This window comes from Leishmania major, chromosome 27 (assembly GCF_000002725.2).
Source record: "Leishmania major strain Friedlin complete genome, chromosome 27".
Classification (NCBI taxonomy): domain Eukaryota; phylum Euglenozoa; class Kinetoplastea; order Trypanosomatida; family Trypanosomatidae; genus Leishmania; species Leishmania major.
In genome coordinates, this window is record NC_007268.2 from 485,858 (window position 1) to 512,871 (window position 27,014).

Genomic DNA, 27,014 nt, shown 5'->3' on the forward strand with positions numbered 1-27,014 from the left:
AGGAGAAGCGACGTGAAGGGAATAAAAACAAAAGAAATGGCAACCAGCTGTTAGTAACAAAGAGAGAACACGGAGAAAGTCCTTCGTGCCACGATATAGTCGTATGCGTGTGACAGTGCAGTGTTTTTGTGTGTATGTATGTGTGTGTGTGTGTTTGGAGGGGGGGAGGGGGGGCAATGCCGTCCGTTCAACTTCTGCTAGCACAGCGGAGCCGATGATACCCCCCGCACACACACGCACATGCATGTGGGTACGCGTGTGTGTTTGTGTGTGCGTATGTATGTCAAGTCATGGAGCACGACGGCATAAAGACAAGGAATCAGCGTTAAGGTAAAGGGAGGAAGAGAGAATGAGGGGATAAAGGAGCCCAAGCGAGCCAGGTCGAGTGTCGTGCAACACATACATGCACACATACGGTCGTGTCATGTGAGGCAAACCAAAGGCATTGACTTCGTCTGTTGAAGTTTCTTCCTTTGGTGCTTGTGTGCGTCATGTCGTGGAGAGAAAGAAATTGAAGGAGAGCGCCGATAGTTAGCGTCTGCAACAGCTGCAATCCCATCACCACCGACCACTACCATTACCTGTACAGCAAAGTGGAGGAGCCGCCATGCCTCTCGTTGCCCCGGCTTCTTCTCACCGTCGAGGAACGAGCGCTGCCGGCAGTGAGCCCAACAAGTAATGCCGTGGTCACGTCGGATGCTGGATCTGTGCATTCGCTTCTGCGTTTGTGGCTTCTTTTTGTTATGAGAAAGCGAATTAGTAAAAGGGAGAGCAGACGGCGAGCATACCCGCACGCAGCGAAGCAGGGAAGTGTCCGTGACGGACTCGGTCTCAGGCACGCCAGGTGCCGTACGAAGAAGGATCGCCAGGAAAAGATAGCGATGCAGGCGGGTCCACGGCATTTGGCGCTTCTTGGAGAAGCAGCCCGAGTACACCACCCACTCATTTCTTTCTGCCTCACCCCCCCCTCCTTTTCCCAGTCTGCGGCCTTAGTGCCTCTTTTCCTCGAGCAGGTGCGCGTACTCTTCAGCAACTTGGCCACGCAGTCGGTGCAGCTCATCCGCAGCTACGCTGCGCTCGTCCTCTGCCCCAACGGCGGCATCCGCACCTGTATCGAGCTGTGCCAGGCAGTGGTCCAGGAAGCAGGTCATGCTCGCGAACGACCAGTTCGTCCCGTTGTGAAGAATCCGGTCTGCAAACCGCCGCCACACCGCCGAGTCGCGTGTGACGCAGATGAGGGCCAAGTCTTCCACGGAGAGGTGGGACGCAAGCTGCCGTGCATCGGCCAAAAACGCCTTCGTCATGCGCTCCAGGTTGAATGCGTTGCACCAGTTGTGATTCAACGAGACTGTCAGCGCCGCCGAAAGGCACACATCCACCTCAGCTGACGCAACTGGCTCGACGGCGTCTTGGCCACAGTCGTCCTCCGCAGCCGCCCCCTCACCCGCGAACAAGGGAAACACCTCGCCGGTGATGTTGTGCACTTGGTGGTAAAAGAGGGCAGGCACAAAGACGAGGTCGCCAGGATGCTGCACCACCGCCTCGAGTTCAAAGCCAGTCAGCACACGTATGTCCGGCGGCGTCGGGAACAGCGGGAGAAGGTGGTCGTGCAAGTACGCGTTGCCCGCCACTGTCGGAAAAAACCAGTGCTTGTCACCGCACACGTTGAAGGACCAGGAGTAGGTACCAAACACGTCGCAGTGAAGCGGCGTCCAGCTCCCCACAGGGCCAATGTAGCAGAATCGGTAATCACTCTCGCCATTGCCAAACCCTATCTGTGCGCTGGCGTCTGTGTCGTGGGCTGGCGCAGTCTTGCGCAGCACCTCATTGCTGGGCACCACGTGACGACAACAAAAGGAGTCCATCCAGTCCGCACCGAGAAACCTTGGGACGCGGTAGAGCCCGTCGCCGTGCGTGCCACTCGCCCGAGACTTGGCATACTCGCACAATTGCGATGATGCAGCTGACGACGTTGTCGCGGTTTCAGTGGCCGCGGTGCTCTCCAGTGCGGCTTGCAAGTGCCAGTCCTTCAGGTAGTACACGTGCGACGGTGACGGAGAGCAGGCGGCCGCGCTCGCCGATGCGGCCCACGAGTGCAGCACCGCTTCAAGAGGTACCATTTTACAGCGGCCCTCCTCGTCTGCCTCCTCCTCATCATCGCTCACCGTCGTCGGCGGCTCGTGGCGCCTCTCCTCCCTCGCCGTTGGCGTGCTGTCACATGATGCCACTTGTGCCGTAGAGGATACGGGATAGACCGGAGCCAAAGTCTGTGGGCCGAGACAGCGGCATAGCTCTCGTGGGCAGAGGCGGCGCTTGAGAGCTGCGAGGTCAAAGCAGATGCCACCGCTCGCGTCGCGGCACGCATTTCGAATAACGGCGGGGCGGTTCGGCCTGAGGCATGCGTCGCGAAACACCTCGTAGGTCAGCGTCGTCCCATCCAGTTCCAGCATCACCGTATGTGCGGCTCAGGAACGACTAGGAGAACAGTCGCGGTGCGGACGAGGACAGAGCACATAAGACGCAGTTTGTGTGCGCTGCGTCGAATATGATAGAGCTGTGGTGGCACACACACACACACACGCACGCACACGCTCATGCTCCAATGGTGTATCGAGAAGTCCTGTGTGGTTGAGTGGCGGAGAGAAAGGGAAACCAGTCGACGAACGGCTTACGTTCATCTCGACAGTGAAACACAAACAGGAAGAGCGAGACCGTCAAAGGAGGGAGAGGTAAAAGAGGTAAAGGCGAGCCGTTCAAGACGGCGACACGAGAGATGGCGTGCCCTCTGCATTGCCCCTTCGGGGGAGAGTCTCACGAGTAGTCCCTTTCCCGTTCCGTCGACGTGCATGCAGTGATGTCGCGAGTACGTACTGTAACACAAGGCTAGCGTGGAAGGTGCCGCACACAAGGAGGAGCGAGTCGTGGGGTGGCTTTTAGCGGGCGGGGAATCAAGGAACAGAGCTGCTGTTCGCTGCCAGGCATAACTATGTACAGAAAGAAGGGCGAGATGACGAGAAAGATGATGAACTATCGATAGTGGTGACCAGCGCTGGGACGCGCAACTTGGAAAGAAGCATGCTGATGGGAAAGGTCAAACAGAAAAAGGGAAGCAGGGAGGCGGCGCAGCTCACGCAAGTCCATGCTTACGTATATATATATATATATATATGTGTGTGTGTGTGTGTGCGTGTGTGTGTTGGGGGGACGGGGGAGAGGCACACATGTCGAGAAAGGCGTACGCGACTCGGACAACGCAGAGAATGAAAAGAAGGGAAACGGACTCCACTCCTCTTCTTCTCTGGCGCTTACGTTACGGCTGCATCGCCACCGACTCAGTCGGGCATCTTGAGGTATATCAAGTTCTGCGACAGGGCCGTGTAGCCAATGACGGCGTCCAAGTAAGCATGCAGGTACTCGGAGTAGAGGCAGGCGTACAGCACGTTACCGTGTTTCCTAATGACCTCACGAAGCGCCTCGGCCGACACCTCAGAGCCACTTGAGGAGTGGTTTGGTGTGACTGGACTCTTGGTTCTCTCCGCTTCATCGTCGACGAGAAGGTCCCAGTGCTGCAGCAGCATGTCGTACAGAAACGGCATGGAGACGGCAAGTGGGCGGGGGGCGGTGCTGGTGCTCGCGAATGGCCCTCTGCCACCCGTATTCTTCTTTATTGGGCTGGTCTCCGCAACCTTTCTTTCCAAGTGAAGCTGAAGGACGCTGCGCAACCCGCAGAGGGCCGTCACCAGCGGGCCCCGCTTCGAGTCCAAGAGCGTGTATAGCACGCGTAGGTCTGGCATGACAGCGATGGAGACAACGAGGTCGGCCACAAGGGAGCTGACCGTGTATGGAGACGAGTCCAGGTGCTGCACCATTTCGCACAGGGCCGTAGTGAAAGGCGAGGTCTGCACACCGGCATGAAACCAACAGTTCGCCGGCTCGGCTGCCGCCGCCGGCGCCTCTGTCGTCTTTGCGGCATCGGCCGTCGCCGTGGCCGCTGTGGAAGAGGAGCCGCACGGCGGTTTCATGGCGCTCATCATGCGCTGCCGAGCTCGCAGCGCCGCCACGGGCATGTTGGCCTCCACCCGCAGCAGTCGCGACAGTACAGCCTCCCCGACGCAATCGGGCTGCAGCCCCACCTTGGGGTTTGTCGCAGCTGCCGAGAGCAGACTACTCAGAAAGCAGTCGTGAATGTTCAGGTGCGGCGGTGTGATGGCGCTGCCCCGCGACTGGGCGCTCTTGCAGCCACCGGAGTCGGCGGTGTGAAGCGCACACGCCGTCTGCTTGCGCTGCACGTCCGATAGCGAGGTGACATCCATCAAGAACACCTCGCGCAGAAACACGTGCGGGACATGCTCAGCGAGGGTCTGCACAAGTAGCAGCGTCGCTTTCGTCGCCGACCACCGTGTTGTCGTGAAGCCTAGCAAGGTGCTGCTCTCCTTGTCCTCCTCCGATAGGCAGGGGTTGCTGGACAGATGCGGAAGGATGTAGTAGGTGAAGAACGATGTAATCGGGTGCTCGGGCAAAGACGCGGCGGCCTTCTCCTCCTGCTGTCCGCGCGTCACCGCAAGGCCGCCCGTGCGCGTCGCGGAAGCTGCGGTGACCGGATTCTGCACCAACACCTCATAAAACTGTTTGTTAGGCACAATGCGCCCGCTCGCTTTCCGGATCGTCGTGGAAAGCAGCGCCTTGGCAAAGCAGACCTTCAGCAGCGGCGCGGACCCTTGTAGGTCTGCGAGTATGTTGGACACCACCACACACGCGGCCGAGTACACGTGGCTGTCCGGCGACTGAAGGAGCGGTAGCAGAGTCTGGCAGACAAACTCCTTCTCGATGAGGGGTAACAGATGCAGCGTGTCCGCGACGGACGGCGCCATCGTCAACAATGTTGCCCAGAAGCGCATCACATCACGAAGGTATAGCAGCTGCGTCGCGCCGTCGTCGTTTTCGGGAATCTTGCATAGCGTCAAGAGGGTGGTGCGGGCAGCGTTGAGGGTGCGCGACGCCACGCGCTCCTCCTTGGCAACGACGTCCTGGATCCACGGATCTGAGCACTTGGCCAGGGACACGACAGCGCTCAAGGCAAAGCGACACGTGTCGCGCCGGTGCGTCCACTCCTGGGTGCTGCAGTCGTGCGTGAGGTAGGGCAGCAGCGCGTCCAGCGGCACGAGCAAGTTGCGCTCTTGTGAGCCATCCTCAACGACAAAGAAGTTGGCCAGCGCTGGCACCCGCTCCATCTTCTCCGCCAACGTACTGAGAAAAATGACAAATTGCGTGCGACCAGCGTCTTGCAGGAGAGTGCCGTCGCGCGGGTCGTCGATCGCCCACCGATATGTCTCCGTCACCGCTACCGTAGACGCCGAAGCCGACGTCGAGGTCGTCGTGGGGTGGAGGGCGGCGGCGTTGGCCGGGTCGAGGGCCTTGCTCACCTTGCGCACCATGTCTAGCAGTGGCACAATAAGCACGGACGGGCGGAGCTGCAGCAGTGACATGGCCTGCTCACCAGCCGGGTAGGCCGAGCGATCCGTCGGCAAATCGGCCTCCTGGAGTAGACGTGCCAGGAAGTCCAGAATGACAGAGCGGACGCCGGGCGGCTCGTCCTGCTTAGCGTACTGACAGAGCATGAGAAGGAAAATGTTGCCGATTGGCGGGGGCTCATTGCTGAAGGCAGCGGTATCTTTCGTCTTGGACACTGCCCCTCTCTCGTCCGTCGGGGGCGGCGGTATCGGCACGCTGTGAGAATCGGCGAAGAGGAAACGGTAGCACGGCGGCAGTGCCAAGCACGCGCCATCTACACCGTCCAGCAGGCACGACGACGACAGCGAGGCGGACGGCGAGGTGCCGATGTGTGTAGCAGTGGTCATTGTCTCCGCCCTGCCGAGGGCTCCCATGTCTCCGGAAGACTCCGGTGGCGACGGCGGCGCGCTTTCAGAGCGGAAGGAGCCCCCAAAGACGTGGCTGTGCTGATTCAGAGCAGGATGGTTAGCCACCAGCATCGCACGATCCGTCAGCAACGCATCTAGTATGACCGAGAGAGCCTTCTCCACGCTGCCCAGCTCCCTCATCAGGCTAGTCCGCTCGTCGTGTGTGTTGGCGCACTGCACCCGTTGGAAGTACTCGCACAGCTGCAGCCACTGCTCCTGAATCACTGCCATCATGGAGGCCGGCGAGTGGTGGTCGGCGGGGAGCCGTCTTGTGGAGAGGGGAGCAAGAGATGCGGCGGCGGCCGGGGCGCTTTTAGCGCCGGTCGAGGCCTGCATCGAGCGCGACGGTCCCTTAGAAATATGAGCAGTGGCGGCAGCCCCGCGCCGCGCCACCATGCCTGCTGGCCTGCTCATACACGAGAGCGGGCGCCACCCGATGAAGATGTAGTCGCGTGGCTTTCGTCTGTGCCTGTGCGTGTGTGTTGGGGTGCTAACACATCTTCGGAGGGAAGTGCGCAGTCCGTCCCGAGAAGCAACGCAAAAGCAGGGCGGGGTGAAAGAGAGGCGCAGAGTCGGGCAATCAACAATAGCGCTGACACGCGGCAGCGTTGACCGCAGACCTGTGCGTGGGCCACGCGCACTCTGCTAAGTGGGGGGCGGTAAAAGAGCAAGAGGGACAGACGCGCGAGTGTGGCACATCACACGTGCGACGCCACAGAAACGGCAACTGCTGTGGAGGCCTTGATCTCTCGTTGCCACGAGCGCGAGTGCTTGTACTCCTTCGCCGTCTCCCTCCCCCAAGCGCCGCGCCAGCGCATACGAGCCATATATGTCGGCACTGTGCATTGTTGTCGTTTTCTTAAACTTCTTGGTTTTCCCGTTAGTCTTTTGTTACGTGGAGCTCAGCAGGGCAGCTGGCCTACCAGCTTTTCGTTCCGTTCGGTATGGGCCACCACCTTTGCTCACGACGCACAACCGCTCACACAGACGACATGTGCAGCGAGGAGTGGAGCACCAGACACGGCCCTCCGTCACCACCCCAGCACAATCGCCGGCGCACAAGCACACAAAAAGGCGCACCTGCACATGTGTCTCAGCTTCACGCTGTCGTCTTTGCGTGGGTGCGGTGTGCACGGGACTGGAGAGCGGTTCGTTTATGCATCCTCCTCCTCTTCAATTTCGTCACTGTCGTCGCCGAGGCCGTAGAAGAAGTGCTGCTGGTGCTTGATGTTGCGCCAGTTCGGATTGCGCATATCATCTGCCTCGCCCTCGCTTCCCTCGCTGTCCTGCTCCGACGTGCCGTTGGCCGTCGCGCGCACGCCTGAACGGACCTGAGGGCCGGTAAGAACCGATGTCGTCGTCTGCGCCGTGGCGGCATAATGCGGCATGCGCTGCAGGGCAGCGCGCTGGTCCTCAGCGCGGTGCTGCGCCGTCGCCACGCGCTCGCGCCACCCCTTGTTCCTTGGATCCTTGAGGAAGCTCTCCACTTGCTCAGGAGACGGTTTAAAGCTAACAGTGCCGTCTGCGATCACTACCACGTCCTTAATGCTGAGCCAGATGACCTTGTGAAACTTCCTGGGCAGATGCACGACTTGCTCCACCTCCAAGAGAGGCGCCGCGGATGGTGGAGACGCGGATACACCCGCCTCCGACTCCTTCGCGCCATGCGGAGCGTCACTCGAGCTGCTGCCGTCCGGAGCAGGGGCCTCGGTAGATGAGCTTGCGGGTGCGCTGTTCGGGTGCACGAGGAGAAGGACGCGGACGTGCTGCCCGTGCGGCGATTCCATGCAGATCGCCAACCTCTCGCCCTCTTTGGGACCTACCCACCCAGATGCGTCGAGGTACTGCTGGGTGAGGTGCTTCGCACGATGCTTGCGACCAGCCCCGCTCATGCCTACTCCCTTTCCAGTATTTTCGAAAGGCAAGGTACAAAAAATAGGCGTGCGCGCGCGACTGGGGATGCGCGTGACGGTGTGCGCAGTTGGGTGCACGTGTGGGGAGCAGGCACAGAAGGCCAACCAAGGACAGGTGCGTGGTGATTTGTGGAGAGTGGCACATAAAAGGGCTGGAGGTGGGAGAGGCGAGCACAGCAACGGCTTGGAACACATCCGGTGCAAGCGGGAGTATTGCTTCATCGACGGCCCACCAAAAGGCACCAGGGGGTGCGGACTGTGGGAAACAAAAAGAGCACAAGCACATGCGCTCTTCACCAACCCGCTGCAAGCTTGTCGCTGCCCCGTCAAACGCTTGTGCGGAGAAGAACGAGTCTGCACTGCCCCCCCCTCCTCTTGTTCTCCTTTTCTCACTCCCCAGTTGCCTCTCCGCCATCAGCTGTACTTGAGACGTAGTGTGAGTGCCCTGAAGAGGTTGTCGCCGCAGCGTCGCCCATCCCGTCGATGACGGTATGCATGGACAAAAAAAAAGGCGCGCACGCACACACAAAAAAATGGGCCATGCAGGCACATACGTGCAGAAAAGTGGGTAAGGTCCTTTGCAATATACGAAAAAAAAATAAGAGGGAGGGAATGAAGGCGAAACGGGGGCGTTGCTTCGCAGATGAGTCCAAACCTCTTCATGTGGATCGAGAAGGAAAAAAAAAGAAAAACGCCGCGGCTCTTCTCTGGTGCCAATCTGGCCGCATTCGCTCCTCTTTGCGCGAGTGTGCATGTGTGAGCTGCTCTTCCTGCGGTCATGCCAGAATACCTCAGCTCGCGTCGAGAGCTCCCCACGCCCACACCCGCACCCACCTCTCCCTTCCCACTCTCAGAGGAGGTGTCATGACGCCTTTTTCTGGCATTCCCGTGCGTCTGTAGTCAACACCTCGTCTTGTGAGCCCCTTCCCAGACACGGCAAAGTGGAATAAAAAAACGAACGAAACGTTTTATCATGACAAGATCCAGAGAGGTGAATATGGGTGCTTCTTGAGCGTGCACGATGTGACTGTGACCAGTGAGAGAGACGCACTTCGCTTCCCTGGTTGACGCGGGATGCTGCCCACCCGCACCTACCTACGAGAGAGGGCAGAGGGAGGGCCGGTAAACAGGTGAGTAGGGAACGGCGAGGAGAACAAAAAAACACGTTGAAAAGAAAAAGAAAAGGAAGAAAACGGCGGAGACAGACGAGACCTACATCGGTCTCACCCTTCTCCCTGTTCGTCTTGTTTTTCTTGTTTGTTGCTTGTGATTAGCCCCTTAGCATCATGTCACTCACACAAGACAGACTCGGACCCACTCGGGCGCACATACACAGACACAGACAGAAGCACGCATTGGACGGGAAAAAAAAAAGATGGAGAACATACCAGCAATAAAGAGTTCTCTTCTTGCATTCCTTTGCTCTGATTTGTTTCAGCGTGTGCCCCTTCCTCTGCCCGTGCAACGCGAGCTGCACTCCACTCCACTCCAGCCGGCCCCGTCACACCGGCCCACATGGCCTGGCGCGAAGCAGCGGTAGGCATACGCGGTACAGCACTGCGCCGACCCAGTCATCTGGGTACGGCCTCCGTCCAAAGCTCTACACAGCCGCACCCACTGCGCCGGTCGCCACCTGCCGCGCCCTCCTTGGCAGTGGCGCAGACTCCCTGCACCGCTGGGCAGAGTGAGGGACCGGGAGGGGGTAGGGGAGATGTGTTCGAGCCACGCTGGCACTCTGCCCCCCCCATCACGTCGGTGGCACAAAGGTGTCCGCCGTCGCACGCCGCTCCGACGCCACGCCCTCCACAACCTCACCAGCGACATCCGCAGCGATACATCGCTCTGACCTCCCCTACGTCGTCGGTGCGGGGCCCTGCCACCACCCGAGGTGGCTGGGGCACTTGGCAGGCGTTGGGGGGAGGGGGGGGGGGCTGGATCGCTTTCCCAAACACACACACACACACAGATAGAGAGCGGGGTGTGTGCTGGGCCCTGCGGCACCACGCACTGAGGGGTGCTTCCGTCTCCATCATGCAGTCGAATAAGACGAGAAAAAAAAAGACAATGCGGAAACCGAGGAGAGAAGAGAGCCAGAGAGGCGGCTGGAATCGAACAGACACGAGCGCAAGGGAAACCTTCGTGAACTACGCGCTCGCTGTGTCACGGTCGCTCAAAGACGACGGAACAGCGGCGGCGAAGGGGGAAAAGTGAAGGAGAGGATGTACAGAGCACAAACAGCGGCAGCAACAGAAGGACGGCATAGCGAATCGCTCACGTGGCCTGCCGCTGGCATGTCATTCTGCTTCGAACATCACCCCCCCCACACACACCCCACTTCGCACACACCGCCCGCCGGCGCCCCAATCCCCCCTCCCTCTCCTCTCTTGCCTGCTACATCAATCAAGAACACACAAGCATGCCGAGGGGCTCAACGACCTGCATGTACGCAAATCCTTCATTGCGCAAGTGTGTTATGGGCAGGGAGGGCGGATACACGGCATCGCCAGAGGGAGAGAGAGAGAGAAAGAGAGAAAGAGAAAAAGAGAAGGGGTAACAAACGAAAAGACACAGGAGCGCGGGTCAGCAGAAGAGGGCATACCAAAAGGGCACGAGAGAGAGAGAGAGACAGACACAGGCGCACACGCATACAGATATCAGATACAGAAATGGATATACACCAGGAAAAAGACCGCGGTATTGCCTCGAACAGTGTTTCGGAGCCGAGCAGCCAAGTGCGCGAAGCGGCACACGTGTAAGGGAAAAAAGACACAATGAAGAGAACAAGAGGCAAAAGGAGAGGGGGAAGGCGGCAGATGCGCTGGTCGACGAGGTTATGATGTCACGCAAGCTCACCGCTTGGCGAAAGACAGTGAGCTTCGCCGGCAATGAAAGACACCTACTTGCACGCAGAGAGAGAGAGAGAGAGAGACAGACGCGGACGTGAGGGTGCTGTATGCCCTCATTCCCAGCTGGGTTTGCGAATATTGTTCAAGCAGCCGCCCGGCGGGGTAGGTACCATGGCATTCACTGTCCCCTCACACTTCCCGTCTCTGTTCATCCCTACCTGCTGCGCGTCGTGTCGCATTCATGACGGAGACAGAAAGCACAGCTTTTTTTTGATCCTCCGGTGCTCATGGCCAGTCGCGGTAGGGCAGTGGGAATGCCGTCTCACTGCCGGAGAACTGCTCGCTGGGCTCGCCGTCGTCGCTCTCGCCGATCACGGATATTAGCAGCGTCATATCGTCAGGCTTGCCGCCCTCGAAGAGGGCGCCATTCTCTATACACTTGGAGGCGTACGGGGAGTCGCAGCGCACGTCGCGCGAGACGGTCATTGCGTCGGCCATGACAGCATTCGCACCCATGTCGAGCGCCGCCATGATGTCGTCCAGAAGCGTGCGAAGGTTGCGATTCTTCACGTAGCTCACCGCGTTTGCCGGTGCCTTTGCTGTCTCAGCACCGCCCAGTGCTTGCAGATAGCCGTGCTGACTGAAGACACGTTCCAGATGCGGCCATATCAGCTCCACTATTCGGTGCGGGTACAAGTTGTCGAAAATACCATCGGTGCCCATCACAACGATATCCCCCTTCTCTACTGGTATGAGAAGCCGAACGCCATCCTTCGGCGTGTCGTTGCTACCGGTGCCCAGTTGGTAGGGGTAGTCCAGTTGGTGTGCCTGCTCCTCAGTAACGTAACACACTCGCCCGTTACGGATCAGCATCATTGTGCAGTCGCCAACGTAGACGACGTCCAGCAAGTAGTTTTCCGCGCTGTCCGTGCGTTGAAATCGCGCGAAGGCTTGGTGCAGGTCTATCGTCGTTTTCACTCGCGTGACCGCGGCATCCGAGTCAGAGGCAGACTCCTTGGCTGCTTCCGTGCTGCTCATTGTATCATCCGCAGCTGCGACCGCTGCGGTCGCGGCGGCAGCGGCTGAAGCAGCAGATGTAGCTGCAAGGAGTCCACCAGTGCTGGAGACACCTACGATCGGCAGTGATGGTCCATCCAGCAGTACCAGCTCATAGTGGTCCCTCGACTGAATATCCTCTTGCGGCTCTTGTAGAGTCGCAACTAGGGCTGTACACGTGCCTAACACATCGCTATGCTTGCAGCTTTCGTAGCCGCGCTCAAGCAGCCGAAAGGAACTCGCCGGGGCATCGCCAAGGAGCTCATCCTCGACGTACTCGTACATGCACCGCGCCAATGCGGCGCTGTAAAGGCCAGCGTTCAAGTCCGCGTTCTCCTTCCACCAACTCACGCCATCCAACACCGCCTGCACATTAGGTAAGGATAGAAACGCGTCCTCGCCACCGCGCTCCGCCTTTTCCGACTGCGAGACGGCGCGCACGTTCCGGCAGAAGAAAGAGAACCTCTTCCCATAGCGAGATCCGATTCTACGCAGCATATGTTGGTGGCCCTAAGGCCCAAAGAAGAGAAGACTGTCGAAAGCCAAAGTGGTAAGTCACCAGTCGGTGGTGGGGCGAGGGCACCGGTGTGCCCCAGGGGGCCTCGGCTCTTACACACGTACGCAATACCGATGCGGCAAGCCAAATGCGGGGCTCGCGCCAGGAAACAGCTGAGAGGTCTCAGCACATATCGGAGAAAAGAAACGGGTGGGACAACAGGTGAGTAATGGCCACAACCAGTCACCAAACATCCAGCGGTGCACACCATCCGAAAGAGGGAAGAGGGAGAGAGGAGCACGAGAACAACACGCGAGAGTTGCCTCTGCACAACAAGCAGCAACAACAAACCGCCGCACGACACGTAGGTGCATATCGGCGCGAAGCGTCCGCAATTTTTCCTTTTTTCAGCGTGTCATCCCGTAAGAAGCAAGGCGGCAACTATACGCATACAGCCACCACTCATCTACCTCTCGTCGACTGCGGCGAAACCTCGGTCGTCGAGGACGAACCGCCTGCCGTCGAACAGGGCCATGCGTATAACCGGCTTTTTCTGTCCTTCCTCGTCACTTCCACTGGTACGTGCTTCACAATCGGCGGCGGACGGACTTGGGTGTGGGCAGCATGCATTCATTCAAAGCGGGCCGCGTCCAGGGTGCTGCTCGAGGGCGGAAGCGGCGGCGTCTGTCGTGCGGGCAGTGCGGCGTGGTCAGAGTGCACGCCAGATGTGCTCGACGAGGGCGCTGGCCAGCCGCAGGTCAGGGGCCCGCTGAGACCCTGCGCACCCTGCCTGCATGACATGCTTCTCCCTCTCGGCCGCTTCAAGCCGCGGCATGCTGTCATACGGTGTGGTGACACTTTACATGGGAGTCTGGAGGACTCGGTGGTGCAACTTGAGGGTGCTCTCGTCGCGCTTCCCGCATCTGCGCCGCATCGGCCCACCCGGTCGCATGCAGGAGACGCCGCACATTTCACACACATGCGCCTTGGGGCTGATTGGTGTGCATCTCTGCGCGCCTTCTGCTTCGATCCCTCTTTCGCCCCTGTCCTCTGGATGCGTTGTCTAGAATGCGGCGCACCATGTCAACTATGCTTCAGAGCGCGTGCGCGCAGTACTCACACTAGTGAATCGTGTGGTCTGTTTCGTGACGGCGTTGTCAGAGGGAGAGGGGTCCGGTATGCCTTCTTGCGTTTCCGCCAATTTCACGGGGGTGTCTGGATGGCTTGCCCGCATCTGCCGCGAGAGGTGGAACGTCGCTGTGAGTCTGTGACAGCAGCGGCATTACGCTTTCTGATGAAACTGCACATCCGTCACAGGAGCGGGTGGGCCAAGCGGGAGGAGCCCGTGCACAAGCATGTGCCTGCGCACATAAGGCTCATAGCCTGCCGTCCTGAAGCGGCACACGGGGCAGTCGTGGATGCCCGACGCTGGAAGTTCGCGCACCGCTAGTGAGATGTGTGCGCAATCAGGTGATCGCCTGCACAACCATAGCGTGAAACGAGGCGCACTTACCGCCTCGAGCGGTCTGCGAATCCCGCGTAGCATAACAGGCACAGCACCTGGTCGGACACCCTCATAGCAAGCACAGGCGTTGGAGGGGGCACCACAGTGCCAGCGCAGCAGTAGGTAGCACGCCACGTGCACCCCACGCTGTCGCTGCCAGTCACCCGCCGTTGCACCAATCGAAAGTGCGGAGAGGTGCCTGTGCAGGAGTAGGCGCGGATGGTCTCCCGTCGTCTCGCAAGGTCAGCAGCCGTGTTCTTCCGGTGTCGAACGGCTTCCGCCAAGCACCTCTTGTCTCCGCGTGTCGCATCGCGTATCGCGGTTTGGGGGGAGGTTAGCCTGGCATTGGGCACCGGTGACCGGGTCTATAATCCATACAGCTGGCGTCGGCTCCCCTGCAATTGCCAATGCGGCAAGCCTGTCTGCCTCGTCCTTGTGCTCGAATTCGCAATGCCACGCTGCAATGAGAGGCGCACTTGACGGGCTAGAAGTAGCGCCAGCATGAGTGCCCAGATGCGTCGAAACATACCACATCCTCCAGAATTGGAGGGCCCGTGCTGAGCTCCATGCGGAGGGAGAGCGAGCGGAAAGGTGAGCGGGAGGGAGAAAAGAGGTGTGATGAGGAAAACAAGTAGCACTGAGTTCAGGAAGCAGCAAGCGCAGTAACAACAAGTGCGAAAAGGGTAGTCATAAGTTTGGTAGAGAAACATGTGTACATGTTCGCCAGTACACGTTTTTTTTTGTGTTTGCGTGGGTGCGCATGTGTGCATTCGGATATGTCCATGGCGGAGAGAGATCAAACTCGAGGGGTAGAGGATGTGAGAAGCAGGACTATTCACGGAAATATGGTCCGACAGAACATTCGCTGGGCAACAAGCTGATGCATTCTTGGCTTTAAAAGGCGACGCGCACATTCCTCGTACCAACATGGATCGGCGTCATTGCCCACCCACCCCACCTCTACACACAGCAGCTCTGATATGGTGACAAGAGAGCGCACTCCCCCTTTCCCCATGCCTCTCAGCTCCGTGCTCTCCTCCGGCGTTCCTACCGCAGAAGAGCACCGCGTAACCTTCCGCGGTGTGGCGAAACAGAAGGAGGCCGCACAAGAAGAAAGCGAGAGAAGAGTGGCAACCTCTACAAGCAAGGGCCCCACTGCCTAAAGCGAGGAAGACTATGCTCGAAGGTGGGAAAGGAGGCACCGGATAGGTGCGCGCTCAGCATGTGTGCTGGCCCACCTTTCCAGATTCTCGCCCCGTCGCTACCGTTTGATCAGAGCGCCTGTACGTGTGTGTGTGTGTGCGCGCGCGTTCGCGCGCGCACGCCTGCGGCAAGTTCTTCTTCGTTCTCTCTCCTTCGGGTGCTTTGTTTTCGACTGCGCCATTTTATCTAATCCCCACCCCCAGGACCTCACGGTCTAGGTCGCATGCCCGCAGTACATCGACGAGGATGTGCCGGCACACAGAACGGTGAACGCCCCGCGTTCGCGACGGAAACGTCCGTCACCCGCACGGCGGACGAAGTAGACACTGAAGGTAAGGACAAAGCATACCTGGACATTCAAGATAGAATAAAAGAAAACATAAAAAACAATAATAATAAAAAACGCGAGAGAGCCCGAGAAAAAAAAAAACGAAAACTCGAAAGGAAAAACAAAGAGATGGATCTATGATGCGTCTTCGGGCACGTGTGCCTCAGAAGAGCGTACAGTCAGCCACGGGCAAGCATGATGGCGCACCTTACTTCTTCGCCGAGGATTTCTTCGACGACTTCTTCGCGGTCTTCACAGCCTTCACAACCTTCTTCACAGCCTTCTTCACAGCCTTCACAGCCTTCTTCACAACCTTCTTCGCTGGCTTCTTCACAACCTTCTTCGCTGGCTTCTTCGCAACCTTCTTCGCTGGCTTCTTCGCAACCTTCTTCGCGCCGGTCTTCTTCGCCACGGCCGCCCTCTTCGGCGACGAGCGAGAAGACTTCTGCGGCGAGGTCGTGGCGGCGGAAACGGCAGCAGCGGCGGAATTAGAGGACATCCTTGAAGGGGCGGTCTGTTGGAGCGAAAGAGGTATAGACACGGTGCGGGGAGAGCTGTGAGTGGCGGGACGACAGAGAAGAGCTGGCGTCGTAGAGTGCGATGAGTGCAGGCGGGGGTAGGTGCAGGGAGCGAGGTGGCGGCGTGTGCGTCGACACCGAAACACGAAAGAGGAGGAGGAGAGAGAAGAGCGGGGACAGTGAAGACTGCAGCGCGGGCAGCGATGGAAAATGACAGGGAGTCGGAGAGCGAGAGAGCGAGCGAGTCGCGCCGTTGGCGGACACATCATGTCACCCGCTGCCTGCCCTCAAGTCTGCAGCATACACAGACACGCACGCGCCGTGACGGCGTCCTCTTCGTGGACAGTAAACAGGGGAACGGCAAGCACGCAAGAGCGAGGGCGTGTCCGTCTGTTTGGCTGTGTGTGGGGGGGGGAGGGGGGACACGGCGATGCTGGCAGTGTGTCGGGTCCAGCACGGCAGCACGCATGCCCTTTCGGTGCGTCTGCGTGTGTGCGCATCGCGCACTGCTGTCGCTGCGGGCACGACATTCACAGCGCTCGTTCTCGCAACATTGTATGCTTCTTGAGAGGTACGCAACGGCTAGCGTACGCTTCTCATGCGTCGCACCAAGAGGGCCTGTGCGCGGGGAAGTAACGCATCGAGAGGGAAAAGAGAGGCAACAAGAAAACGAGGAAGAGAGAATACCAGCAAGAGACAGTAGGAGCCGCCAACACGCACGCACTCATGCGCCACCACCAGCAATAGACCGCCATCAGATACCGACAGTGCTGCTCGTCGCCTCAGACAGAGGGTGAAAAACAAAAGATGAAAGGCACGAGAGAGGGTTGGGAGGAGATACAGCGGGCGCGTGTGCACACGAGCGCACGAGAGGAGAGTAAGGAGGAGCAGAGCGCAAACGCAGCAAAGACGGAGAAGACTCAAAAAAGGAGGCACGGCAGTAGACCACCAAACGTGCGGAGAAGGGCAGAGGCGAGGCGTGCGCGATGATGCCGAGGAGAGGCGGGGGAAGGCCAATCGGAGAGGGGTGAGCATGCCAAAGAGGTCGGCAAGGAGGGGCACAGGGGAAAGCACTGCCCCAGCAAAGAGTGGGGGGCGGTGGTGGAGGAGGAGGAGACCGTAACGTTCACCTGGTGCAAGCAGTGCGTGTGTGCGTGTGTGCGCACAAGAAGACGCAAAGGAGACGAGAAGACAGAGAGCGCCGCCAATGGGCGCATCAATGGAGAGGAGGAAAGAGAGGGGTGGCTTTCACATCCATAGCACGGAAAACCGAAGAAACGACGTGCGAAACACTCCCTCATCTCGAGTGGAGAGTCATAACTATTGTTTCCTCCACCAGCGCATCATCAAACCAACCAAGTCAGCGAAGATGCGCATACGACTGCCCCTCATCTGCCTCTGTTGCACCACGGCTACGTCAAGAAGCCACCCCAAGCAATGCCGCTCGGCGTCGTCCGGCCCACGGCAACTCCACTGCATACAGCACAGGCTAGGCCCAGGCCAATGCTCAACACCACCGCAACGCAGCTAAAGCAGAAAAACAGGAGGTGGGTGTGTATATTTGTTCAACCATCGGGACAGCTCGCACTGAACTGGTGCAAACGTGGTCACGGCTGCAACGCCTCTGCGGCGCAGCGCCAGCCCAGACCGGTCCGCCCGCACCGAGAGTCCGCAACCGCACTCGAGGGCAGGCTGCAGGTTGCTTCGCCGCCCCACACAGAGGAGTTAGCAGGCGCTAATGGCAGGGGTGAGAGGTTGCAGGCATTATCAGGGTACATATGCACAGCCCAAGAGAAAAGATACATTCAGAGCAGCACACGCAACGAGACAGGCCGAGAGCGGAACGAGTGGGAGGGCGGAGTCACCCCGGGCCTCTTCACGGACATCACACCAACAGCGAAAAAAGGAAGCTGGAATAGAACGCAAGAATCGACGACTGAAAAATAACGCACACGAGAGGAAGAACTGCGGTGTGCTGTATCAAACGCCAACGGAGCAGATACTCGTATAGCGAAAAAAAAGCGAAGTGTTTGTGGAAACGGCTGAGGGGAGGGGGGCGCATCCAGGCATCTTACCCAATACTACGTATGAGGAATCTTCATGAATGCGCTAGTCGTTCGGAATGGAGGGAGTGATAAACTCGAGATACTCATAGGGAGAAGGAGCGGGAGATGAAGCACCACAGCAAAGAAGCCGGAAAGAAGCAAAAACAACAGATAATAATGATAATAATAATGCAGTGCGCATGCAGAGATCACTCGACTAATGTTGGTTCTCCTTTGCGCGTCCCCTCGTCTCTCATCTCCTCGCATTCCTCGCATACCTTTTTCTTTTGTTTTTTGTTCTGCTTTTTTGGTCATGAGCTTTGTGGTTCGCCCCCCCCCGCCCCGCCTCGCGTCGTCACTCTTCTCCGTCAAGTCCTCTTCCTGGGCCCTGTGCTACAGGGTGCGGGCGGGCGTGAGACACCGGCCATACGTGAAGAGGAGGAAACATGCAGGCACGCAGACGCATGCGTCTGCAAAAAGACGCCCATCTGCCACAACAGCCACAGACGGTAAAGGGGGGAAAACAAGAAACGAGTGAAGACAAGGCATGGTGCCACTGCGAAACCGATCGCGCTGAGAGCACCGGGGACACACAGCTCCATCACAACCCTTTTCACCAGCGTCAGCCTCGTGGCGTCAATGAAAAGACAGCGAAGGGTTTTTTTTTCACGGTGTTATTTCGTTGCTTGTCGTGTGAAAGGAACGGTCATGTGAAATTGTGTCTTTGGGGGAGGGAGGGGGGATATAGACCAATATACTTCTAGATTGGAATGCAACCACAAAAATCAGCACAACTCCGCTACGACAGCCCTCCTTTTCATAGTGTCCTGATAGCCGCCTCGGCACACAACACTCTGTCCAGCTCTTGCTGTTGTCTGTACGCACTTCAGGCTCCCTGTGCACAAACATACAAGTTCACGTTGCGTTACTTACATGCTTCTGTCTGGCAGAGCGGGCGGACGCGGAAGCGATGGTGGTGGGCGAATAATCCATTTTACACAACGATACCTTTGTCTGTCGGTGTGTCTGCGTGTGTGTGTGAGGCACAAGGCGAGGAAGACCTACAGAGAAAGGAAGATGAAACAAAACAAAAGAGAGTGGTGGGTGGCGTGAGTCTCGGTCAAGAGACCAAGTCCACAGTTAAAAACACACACTGCTTCTCCATGCTTGTGTGCACCCTCTTCGTTTTGTTTCCTGTCGCTGCCGGCAGCAGATGATGGAGGGACGGCTTCGAAGGAGGGAGGAAGAAATCGGTGCAGCGAAGCGGGGCAGAGAGGGCGAGCAACCGCAACACTCGAACGCACAATGACGTTGTTAGCCTGTTCGAGTCACATACCCATACACAAACACTCAGACATATATACATATACACACACACATACCTACACACATATATACGCCCATCCAGGCACCTGGAAAGACAACAACGGACGTCTCGCTGGAGAGAGGCACGGAGGAGTAGATGAGCACAACACGCAGACACAGAAAAGACACACGGCAGAGTACATGGGCAAAAGAAAGAGAAAGGCGAGAGAGGGACAAGAGCAAACAAAGGTACGGAGATGAATAGAAATCAATATAAATATAGAAATATATATATATATATTTTTTACAAGCGGAGTGTGGCGGAGGTACGAGCGCAGCGCGCGAACACGAGAGGGGCTTGGAAAAGACACCAAAACAACAAAGAAGAAGAGCATATACAAGCACGAGCACGAGCACAAAAAAAGGGGGAAGCATTCCGGAAAAAACGGAAGATGAGCCGGGCTCACTACACTAGCGGCAAATACAAGTTGTGAATACGGTGATAGGGTGATAGCAACTAACCGTCATCGGGGCGAGAGAGGGACAGGTGGGGAGCAATGGCGAGGAGGAGGAAAATTATCGTTGAGAGCAACAGCACGCACCGACCCCCACTCTACATGACAGCGCACCCCGCCTGTGGCTTGCTGCGCGAGCGTCGACTTTCCTCCGTGCTTGGATGCACCGGCGGTGCGGTTAACTGCGAGTGCACATTCGCCGTAGCACGGGGCTGGCGCACATTATCCAGTGGTGGCGACTGACGTACGATGCCGCCTAATCGTTGCGCGTTACACCTGTTGTAAACCGGCAATGTGCTCAAGGGGTGCTCCTCAACCTCGGTGGCGTGTAGCGGTGAGCGACTGGTCGAGCTGCTTGGTGAACCACTGTGCAGCGCCTGAAACGACCGCACGGCTTGAGTAGCGTATGCGTATTGCCTGCCACGAAGCTGCGCCTGAAGAAGATAGCTGTGTTGCAGGTTACGCGCGATTTCGGCGTCGCGCTTCGCGATAGCACGCTGTCGAGCCACCTCAGCTGGGTCTGCAGCTCCGCTATGATGTGAGCCCTCAAAATCGCCGATACCTCGGAGTGTTTCGGCACAGCACATCGGGCACAAGCTGCTGCGCTGCTTCCATTCCATGAGACAAGGAAGATGAAAATGATGCTGGCATGCGCCGCGGAACATCGGGTTCTCGTTTGTGTACACCTCCAAGCAGATACAGCACTCATCCGCCTCCTCCGAAATCGAGACTGAGTGCTCGCGCAAAGACGATGGGGCTGGTGACCCCGACGTTAGTGGCGGGTTCGAGGGCGTGGAGGATGCCGCAAATTCCTCCGTCGGCCTGGAGGTCAGAACAGAGGATGTGAGCGACACAGACCTCCTCGCCTGTTGCGAGGAGACGCTCCGCTGCACCGGTGATGTACACGTGTCGAGACTAGTGGAGGTGTGCGGGGCTTGCGGCGGCACAGAAACCTTACACAGCTTGACTGCTCTTAATTTGGAGTTGCTTCCCTTCTCCTGCGACCCCTGAACCGAGGCAGAGCTACTCAGCGTCACCGCAGTATCCGATTTCCGGCGTGGCCGCGAGTTCGGCGTGTACGTGGTGAGAGGGCTCTCTCGTTCCTCCGCTCTAAGAACTGACTTTCCCGTCCTGCGTGGAGATAAGGCCGATGTACGAGGCCCTCCGCCGCTAGACGTCAGGCTCGTGGGCTGCGACGAGCCGAACGTCTCGCCGCTGCACGATTCCCTTAGATTGTCCTCGACGAGGCTGAGCACGACAGGTGAGCAGACACGGCGGGTCGTGTAGCTCTTCGAGCTTGGAGAGGGGCAAACGGGAGAGGCTCTGCTATCCATGGTGCTGAGCATTACCAAGGATGAGCAAGAGCGACTGCACAACCGATGGGAGGCACTATTGCTGCTTAAGCACAAGGAGCAAAAAAACGTATGCAACAAGGGACCGGGAAGTAAGCGGGCAAGAGAACGAAGGCAGTCACCTCCCACCACCGACTTCAGACACGAAGCGAAACAGGTGTACGCAAGAAACAAAAAAAAAAACGAGATGGCAAGAAGCACGGAGCGAGAAGCGACTGGTGAAACAGGTAGACGAGCGAGTGAAGGGAAGGGGCGGGGGCACAGCAAGGAAGCAACGACCGCAAAATAAGAGACGAGCCCACACGGAAAGGGAGAGAAGAGAAACAAAGATAAAACAACAAAAAGGAGCGTGAACAGGGAGCAGACACAAGCGCCACTAAGCGGAGGTCGATATCGAGGGAGGGAGCGAGTAAAAAAAAAAGGAAGAGAGGAGAGGAGAGGGGGGGAGGGGGGGGGGGGGCGGAGCCCTTGTCCGAGGCAGAGCAAAGCGATGGGAAAAAGACAGACGGCACAAAAGCAGGAAGAAAACAAAAAACACTACAAACAGACGTGCCCGGTGAGTAAGAGGCGAGCAGAGAGACGCGAATAATAATAAAAAAAAACAATAAGGAGCTCTCCCGCACAACTACGCTCTCCTGCTTTCAAGTGACGTCTGTCGCGCGCGTGTCCACTAAGCCTATTTCTTTGACTCTGTGTGCTCTGCCGGGATGAAAGGGTGGGTCGCGAGGATACGGCGGTGCACGAGAGTGAAGCAGGAAAAAGGGTGAAGGTGTTCCTTTCTTTCAATCCCTCGAGCTGTTTTGTCGTTTGCAGCCTATCCTTCGAGGGGTGTTTTGTGGTGTAAAGCGAGAAAAATAAGCTGTATATATATATATATATATATATATGTTTTCCCCCCTTCGTTCTCCAGGCCCCTCTGCTGGTATGATTTCCGTGTGTGTGTGTGTGTGTGTGTGTGTTGTGTGCGGGTGTGTGCTTCTGTAGGTGAGCGTACTTTCTGGTGTGTGTGCGTCGCGGAATCGCAGGGGGTGTGGGAAAGGGAGGAGCAGAACGCGGCGGTGGGTCGAGAGGAAAACCCACTAACGGCGAGAGTAGCAGTGGCTGCTTGTCTGGTGTTGACCGTGCTGCTATGAACCGTCCCTGCTAGGAAACCGTTACAGAATGCGCAGACAAGGGCAACTGCGAGGAAACACAAGACGAAAAGCACCACGACAAAAAAAAGTAAAAGAACGCAAAACGTGGAAAACAACACGAAAGATGGCGCACCGCGTATCTCAGTGTTTGATGCACGCACTATTCAGTACTTCTGAGATGGCACCTTCCTGTGTGTGTGTGTGTGTATGTGTGTGTGTGTGTGTGTGTGTGTGCGTATGTTGAGGGATGTGGGGCAGGAGGGGGAGGGTGCACTCTCCGCCTCGCTCCTTATATTTGTGAAGGGAGTAGAGAGGTCTCTGGGGTCGAAGGAAGAGGAAGATCGGCCGTCTCTCCGCTCCCTATCTCGCTCGCTCGCTCCCCCTCCACAGGCAGTGCTGTTGTACAACGTGGGTGCCCTGCGCCTCTCTCCTGAGTTCTGCGCTCCTCCCGCACACCCTGACAGACACGCACTGGCCCCCACACCTTCGGATGCTCCCGACACGTCAATGAGGGTAGATTTTCAACAAGGACGAGAGACCACACCGTGGAAGAGGCGGAAGGGTGAGCGGGCGGTCTGCAGTGGAGTAGTGGCTCTCAGCGAGAGAGAGGGAACGAAAAGGGAAGAAAGAAAGCAGGGACTTGGGAGGGAGGGACAGGGTCAGTGAGAAGAAACGTGTCTGAGAGCGTTCCCCAACTCACACACGGAAGAGGCAGAGGTGTGACAAGGACAGAGCGAGAAAAGAGAGGCGGAAGACGAGGAGGGCTGCGAAAAGGATTTGCGAGGGAGACAGTCACAAGAACAAGGAGAACAACGCAGAAAAAAAACTACGCGCTCATCAATGAGCCCTTGCGTGTGTGCAAAGGTTACTGTGGGTACTGCGGCGAGGAGAAAGAAAGAGAGGAGGCTGACGCTCTCGCGAAACGGAAACCACGACGCAGATTCACTCACAGAGAGAGTTGGCGAGGAGAAGAGAGGGACAAAGAAATACGCAAAAACAAAGGGAAAAGTGGGTATGTAGACAAAGCAGTCAGGCACAACAAGACAAGATGGAACGTGAGAGCTTACGCGATGTGGCTTCTTCCTCCCTTCACACTCAATACACGCACACGGAGAGAGGAAGCTGCGTGCGCGATGAGGGGAACGGGAGGAAGATAGGTTTGGATATGTGTACGTAAGTGCGTGTTCCGTGTCAGCGCGCAGTCCCACAGATTGGCCTTCGCGTTTTGTAAAGTCACTCTCCACCAGGTCGCAGCAGCTGTATCCCTCTGCACTTTTTTTTTCTTTGTGGGAAGTGGGGATGTGAATTGATGCCCTTTCCTTCTGTGGCGCAGCGCCCGGTCGACACCAAAAAAAAGGGAAGAGAGGAGAGACAGCAGGGCTCTCACGCAGCGGTCGTGCCCGCGACGGAGTGTATGAGAGAGGAAGTGGAAAGAGTGGGTAAGAACAGAAGAAAGGCGGTGTGAGAGGTGTTAGCTGATGCAAAGAAGCACGCGTTTCGTGCAGCACGGCAGTCGCTGTCGGGTGCCGGTGTGATGAGCGAACTCTCCAATTGCACGTACAGCAAGTGCGGAGCAAAAGTAGGTGGATGGTAGGCAAACACAGCGCGATAAAGACGGCCGACGAGTTTTGCACGCGAGCGCACGAGGGAACCCAATGCACGTACCCAGCGCGCAAGGTACAGCAGTAGCACCAGCAGCGGTAACCGAGACGAGGAAGACGAGAAGCGCTGCACACTTGGGCCACTGAGGGGAGAGATGGGACTGGGGTGAGAAGAAGTGTATCAGGACATACACAACGGCACCAAACGACACACGAAAAAAGGAATGAAACAAAGGAAAACAAGAAAAGCAGGTCAAGCGGTGAACAAAAGGAGAACGCGTAAAGCTCCTTGGTGTGCGCATGCATATGTATATATGTATATATATGTGTGTGTGTGTGGGTGGGTGGGTGTGCAGTTGAACCAGAGAGTGAAGAAGGGAAGAGGGAGCAGCAACAAATAGAGAGTGACAGAGACGCAAAACACATGAGCGGGCATTACACTGCCCTCCTCTGCTTAGCAGCATACACATCGAGCGCTGCCCGCGTTATACCGCTGGTCAGCTTCATCCTGGTTTCCTCCCTTTTTTTTCGCAGTTGTCGTTGGAGAGAGCGCGTACCGCGCATTTACGCTCCAGTCACGACCCCTGTGATGGCGTAGGCGTGGTACCGCACCTGAAAGCAGCCGAAGCACCGCAGACTCCGGTGCGCCACCACCGCCCTCCCTCAGGCTTGCATCTCAGAGGCTGCGCTAACGCTCACGTGCACAGGAGGTCCCCAACGCAGGCAAGCGAAGAGAGCCTGTCAGCATCTTGCCAGCACCGCGCAAAACGCCCACGGAGAAGCTTATCGGGCCACCGCAAAGGAGAGACGGAGCCTGCGGATTTCCTCGACCGCTCCTTGTCCCAGCTCTTCCTCTCTTCTACTTGCTCGCCTCTGCTCTTGTTCGGAAGGAGACGAAACCATTTAAGAATGACGCCACGCCACGCCACACACGGTGAGAGCGAGAGAGAGAGTTTCACCGCGACAAACACACACACACACACAAACAGAGAGAGAAAAGGCCCTATGCCGCCCTCTGCCTTAGGCGCAACGAGCCGCCACAGTACGCCATGCAAATCAAGAGTCGACGCCGCGGTGAGCGTGGGTCAGATGCTGGCAGCAGCACGCCGGGTCTTTTGCAAGCTGCTTCGCTCACCCCCGAACAAGATTCAAGAGCTGCGACGTGTCTCGGCCTTCGCGATCCTTAATAGCTGCCACGATGGCAGACGTGTGCAGGCATCCCATTTCGCAGATGATCATGTCTATGTACGAGGCCGGCGTCAGATCGTAAAGGTAGCCGGAGGCACTCGACGAGAACGGAACCGCACCACCGCCGCCGCTGCGTGTAAGGAAGTCGGCACCACGCGCCGGTGTACCCCAACCCCCAGAGGCACGTAGCTGAGGAGGGGATAGCGTGGGTGGGGTGGGGTATACAAGCGGGCTGTGCGTGCCTGTGTCACTCCCGTGCACTTCCGCGGCAGGCCGCATGTCCGCAAGTTTTGTGTTCTGTGCCAAGTTGCCCACCCACACCTCTGGCACAAACTTGTAACTCTCACTAAAGCACAGCACAGGCTTGCGGAACAGCTTCGCGCAGGCCGCCACGAGCGCCATGCCGCAGCGGCCAAACATGTCACCGTTCTGCAGCACAGCCGAAGCCCCCATGAACACACGCGTGCACTTGGGCATCAATGTGCAGCATGCCGTGATGAGACCGTACGTCACGTCAATGCCGGCGCTCGAGAGCTTCTCGGCCAGTTGCCGGCCTTCAAAGAGTGGCGCAGAGTCGATCACAATGACGCGCTTCGGCTTGCACTGCGGATCACGCGAGCGGGACAACAAGATGTACTCGACCAGACTACTGCGGCCAAACACTAAGATAGTGTCGCTGCTCGAGACGTACGGCAGCGAGCGATCCTCTACAATGCTCTTGAACGACATCTTCAGCTCGGCCTCAATGGCATCCAGTATCTTCAGCGTCACCTCACGCGGACCGCCGAGGTCCTTGATGAGGTCGACCATGTTCGGCTTTGGGTGAATCACCTCGTCCCGCAACGCGACGAAGCGGCGCACGAGCACATCCTTTACGTGGCGCATGCCGGCCGAGGCCTCACGCTTGCGGCGCACAAAGTCAAAGTTGATCTGGATGAGCTTTTCAAATGCGGTTGTGTTCACCTCGTTCAGAGAGGGCACGGCGAGGACGGTGGTCGTGCGACTCAGCTCGCGGAAGGCGGAGATGAGGGCCAAGGCACGCGCACTGCCGCCGACAAGAAGCATCTGCTCCATCAGCACAGCTACCTCGGCGATGCGGGGGTGCACGACGGCGTCGCGCGGTAGAACGTGCAGGCACTTGAGGCGGTTGGCATCCATGGCACCTTGAACAAGGTCGTGCAGTCTCTTCGCTGACGCCGCCCGCTCCTCCGCAGTGATCTCTTTGGCAGGCTCGCCGCTTCTCGCCGCTTTGGCGCCGCTGCTCTTGTTGGTCGCGACGGTGACCAATGCTCCTGGGGAGGCCGCAGCCGTCGCAGGAGTCGAAGTGAAAGAGGCGGCCGCAACATGCGCTGTCGACGGAGCCGACGATGCGCCTCGCAGGGCTTCGAGGTGGCCGATCTCGGCAAGCAGTGCCGCCTCCTGCTCGATAGCGGCGGCGACCTCGGCGTCACTGCCACCCGACCTGATTTTCTTCTGCACCTTGCGCAGGGCGTCTCGCTTCTTCTTCAGCTCGCGCTGTGCCTTCACGGCAGCACGCACGCCTTCGGAGTCGCTGCCGGCCAGCCGAAGCTCTTCCTGCTTCTTTGCCTCCTTCTCCTCCGCAGACGACGACATAGGCTACGTAATGGTGTCTACGGATAACAGTCGTTGGGTCCAACAGACAGAGAAAGACGACAAGTTGGGCGAATGAGAAGGGAGGTGGGTCGAGGCAACTGGGTGCCGCTCGTGTCGTTGTTGTTTTGTGGATTAGGTCGGGGAGCCGAGGAAGGCAACGGGTGGAAACGTCGTGGGTGGTGAGTGAGTCAGTGAGTTCTTGCCTAACGCGAGTCAGTGAGCAGCCTCGTCCGTGCGTGGTATCGCACGCAGACAACTTTTACAAAGAGGAGCAAGCAGAGACACACAACCCAGTCTTTGCGTGTTCGAATGGAGGCATAAAGCACACAGACACGCACCAGCGCACTGCGTATGGAAAGACACGGTGGTGTCCAGAGAATGAGAAGAGGAGAGCCGCAGCACGGGCTGTGATGAGGTTGCGGTAGACGACGAGAGGAGAGGCAGTCACACACGCATACACATGCACATAATGATCATGT

The 27,014-nt window shown here is 57.9% G+C and overlaps 7 protein-coding genes across 7 annotated transcripts; all 7 read right to left on the reverse strand.

Annotated features, from left to right (window-relative positions):
* Positions 1–989: 989 nt before the first annotated feature.
* Positions 990–2,450, reverse strand: LMJF_27_1150 (conserved hypothetical protein; the record flags this gene model as incomplete). Its single annotated transcript, XM_003721874.1, has 1 exon — positions 990–2,450. The coding sequence occupies one exon, from the start codon at positions 2,448–2,450 to the stop codon at positions 990–992; it is 1,461 nt and encodes a 486-aa protein (XP_003721922.1).
* An 882-nt stretch (positions 2,451–3,332) lies between these two features.
* LMJF_27_1160 (conserved hypothetical protein) lies at positions 3,333–6,332 on the reverse strand (the record flags this gene model as incomplete). Its single annotated transcript, XM_003721875.1, has 1 exon — positions 3,333–6,332. One exon carries the CDS (start codon positions 6,330–6,332, stop codon positions 3,333–3,335), a length of 3,000 nt encoding a protein of 999 aa, XP_003721923.1.
* A 740-nt stretch (positions 6,333–7,072) lies between these two features.
* On the reverse strand, positions 7,073–7,810 carry LMJF_27_1170 (conserved hypothetical protein; the record flags this gene model as incomplete). The annotated part of the gene is made up of 1 exon (XM_003721876.1): positions 7,073–7,810. One exon carries the CDS (start codon positions 7,808–7,810, stop codon positions 7,073–7,075), a length of 738 nt encoding a protein of 245 aa, XP_003721924.1.
* A 3,152-nt stretch (positions 7,811–10,962) lies between these two features.
* Positions 10,963–12,231, reverse strand: LMJF_27_1180 (conserved hypothetical protein; the record flags this gene model as incomplete). The annotated part of the gene is made up of 1 exon (XM_003721877.1): positions 10,963–12,231. The coding sequence occupies one exon, from the start codon at positions 12,229–12,231 to the stop codon at positions 10,963–10,965; it is 1,269 nt and encodes a 422-aa protein (XP_003721925.1).
* A 3,241-nt stretch (positions 12,232–15,472) lies between these two features.
* On the reverse strand, positions 15,473–15,763 carry LMJF_27_1190 (putative histone H1; the record flags this gene model as incomplete). The annotated part of the gene is made up of 1 exon (XM_003721878.1): positions 15,473–15,763. One exon carries the CDS (start codon positions 15,761–15,763, stop codon positions 15,473–15,475), a length of 291 nt encoding a protein of 96 aa, XP_003721926.1.
* A 3,982-nt stretch (positions 15,764–19,745) lies between these two features.
* LMJF_27_1200 (conserved hypothetical protein) lies at positions 19,746–20,993 on the reverse strand (the record flags this gene model as incomplete). The annotated part of the gene is made up of 1 exon (XM_003721879.1): positions 19,746–20,993. One exon carries the CDS (start codon positions 20,991–20,993, stop codon positions 19,746–19,748), a length of 1,248 nt encoding a protein of 415 aa, XP_003721927.1.
* A 3,871-nt stretch (positions 20,994–24,864) lies between these two features.
* Positions 24,865–26,535, reverse strand: LMJF_27_1210 (putative translation initiation factor eIF2B subunit-like protein; the record flags this gene model as incomplete). Its single annotated transcript, XM_003721880.1, has 1 exon — positions 24,865–26,535. One exon carries the CDS (start codon positions 26,533–26,535, stop codon positions 24,865–24,867), a length of 1,671 nt encoding a protein of 556 aa, XP_003721928.1.
* Between the last annotated feature and the right edge of the window lie 479 nt (positions 26,536–27,014).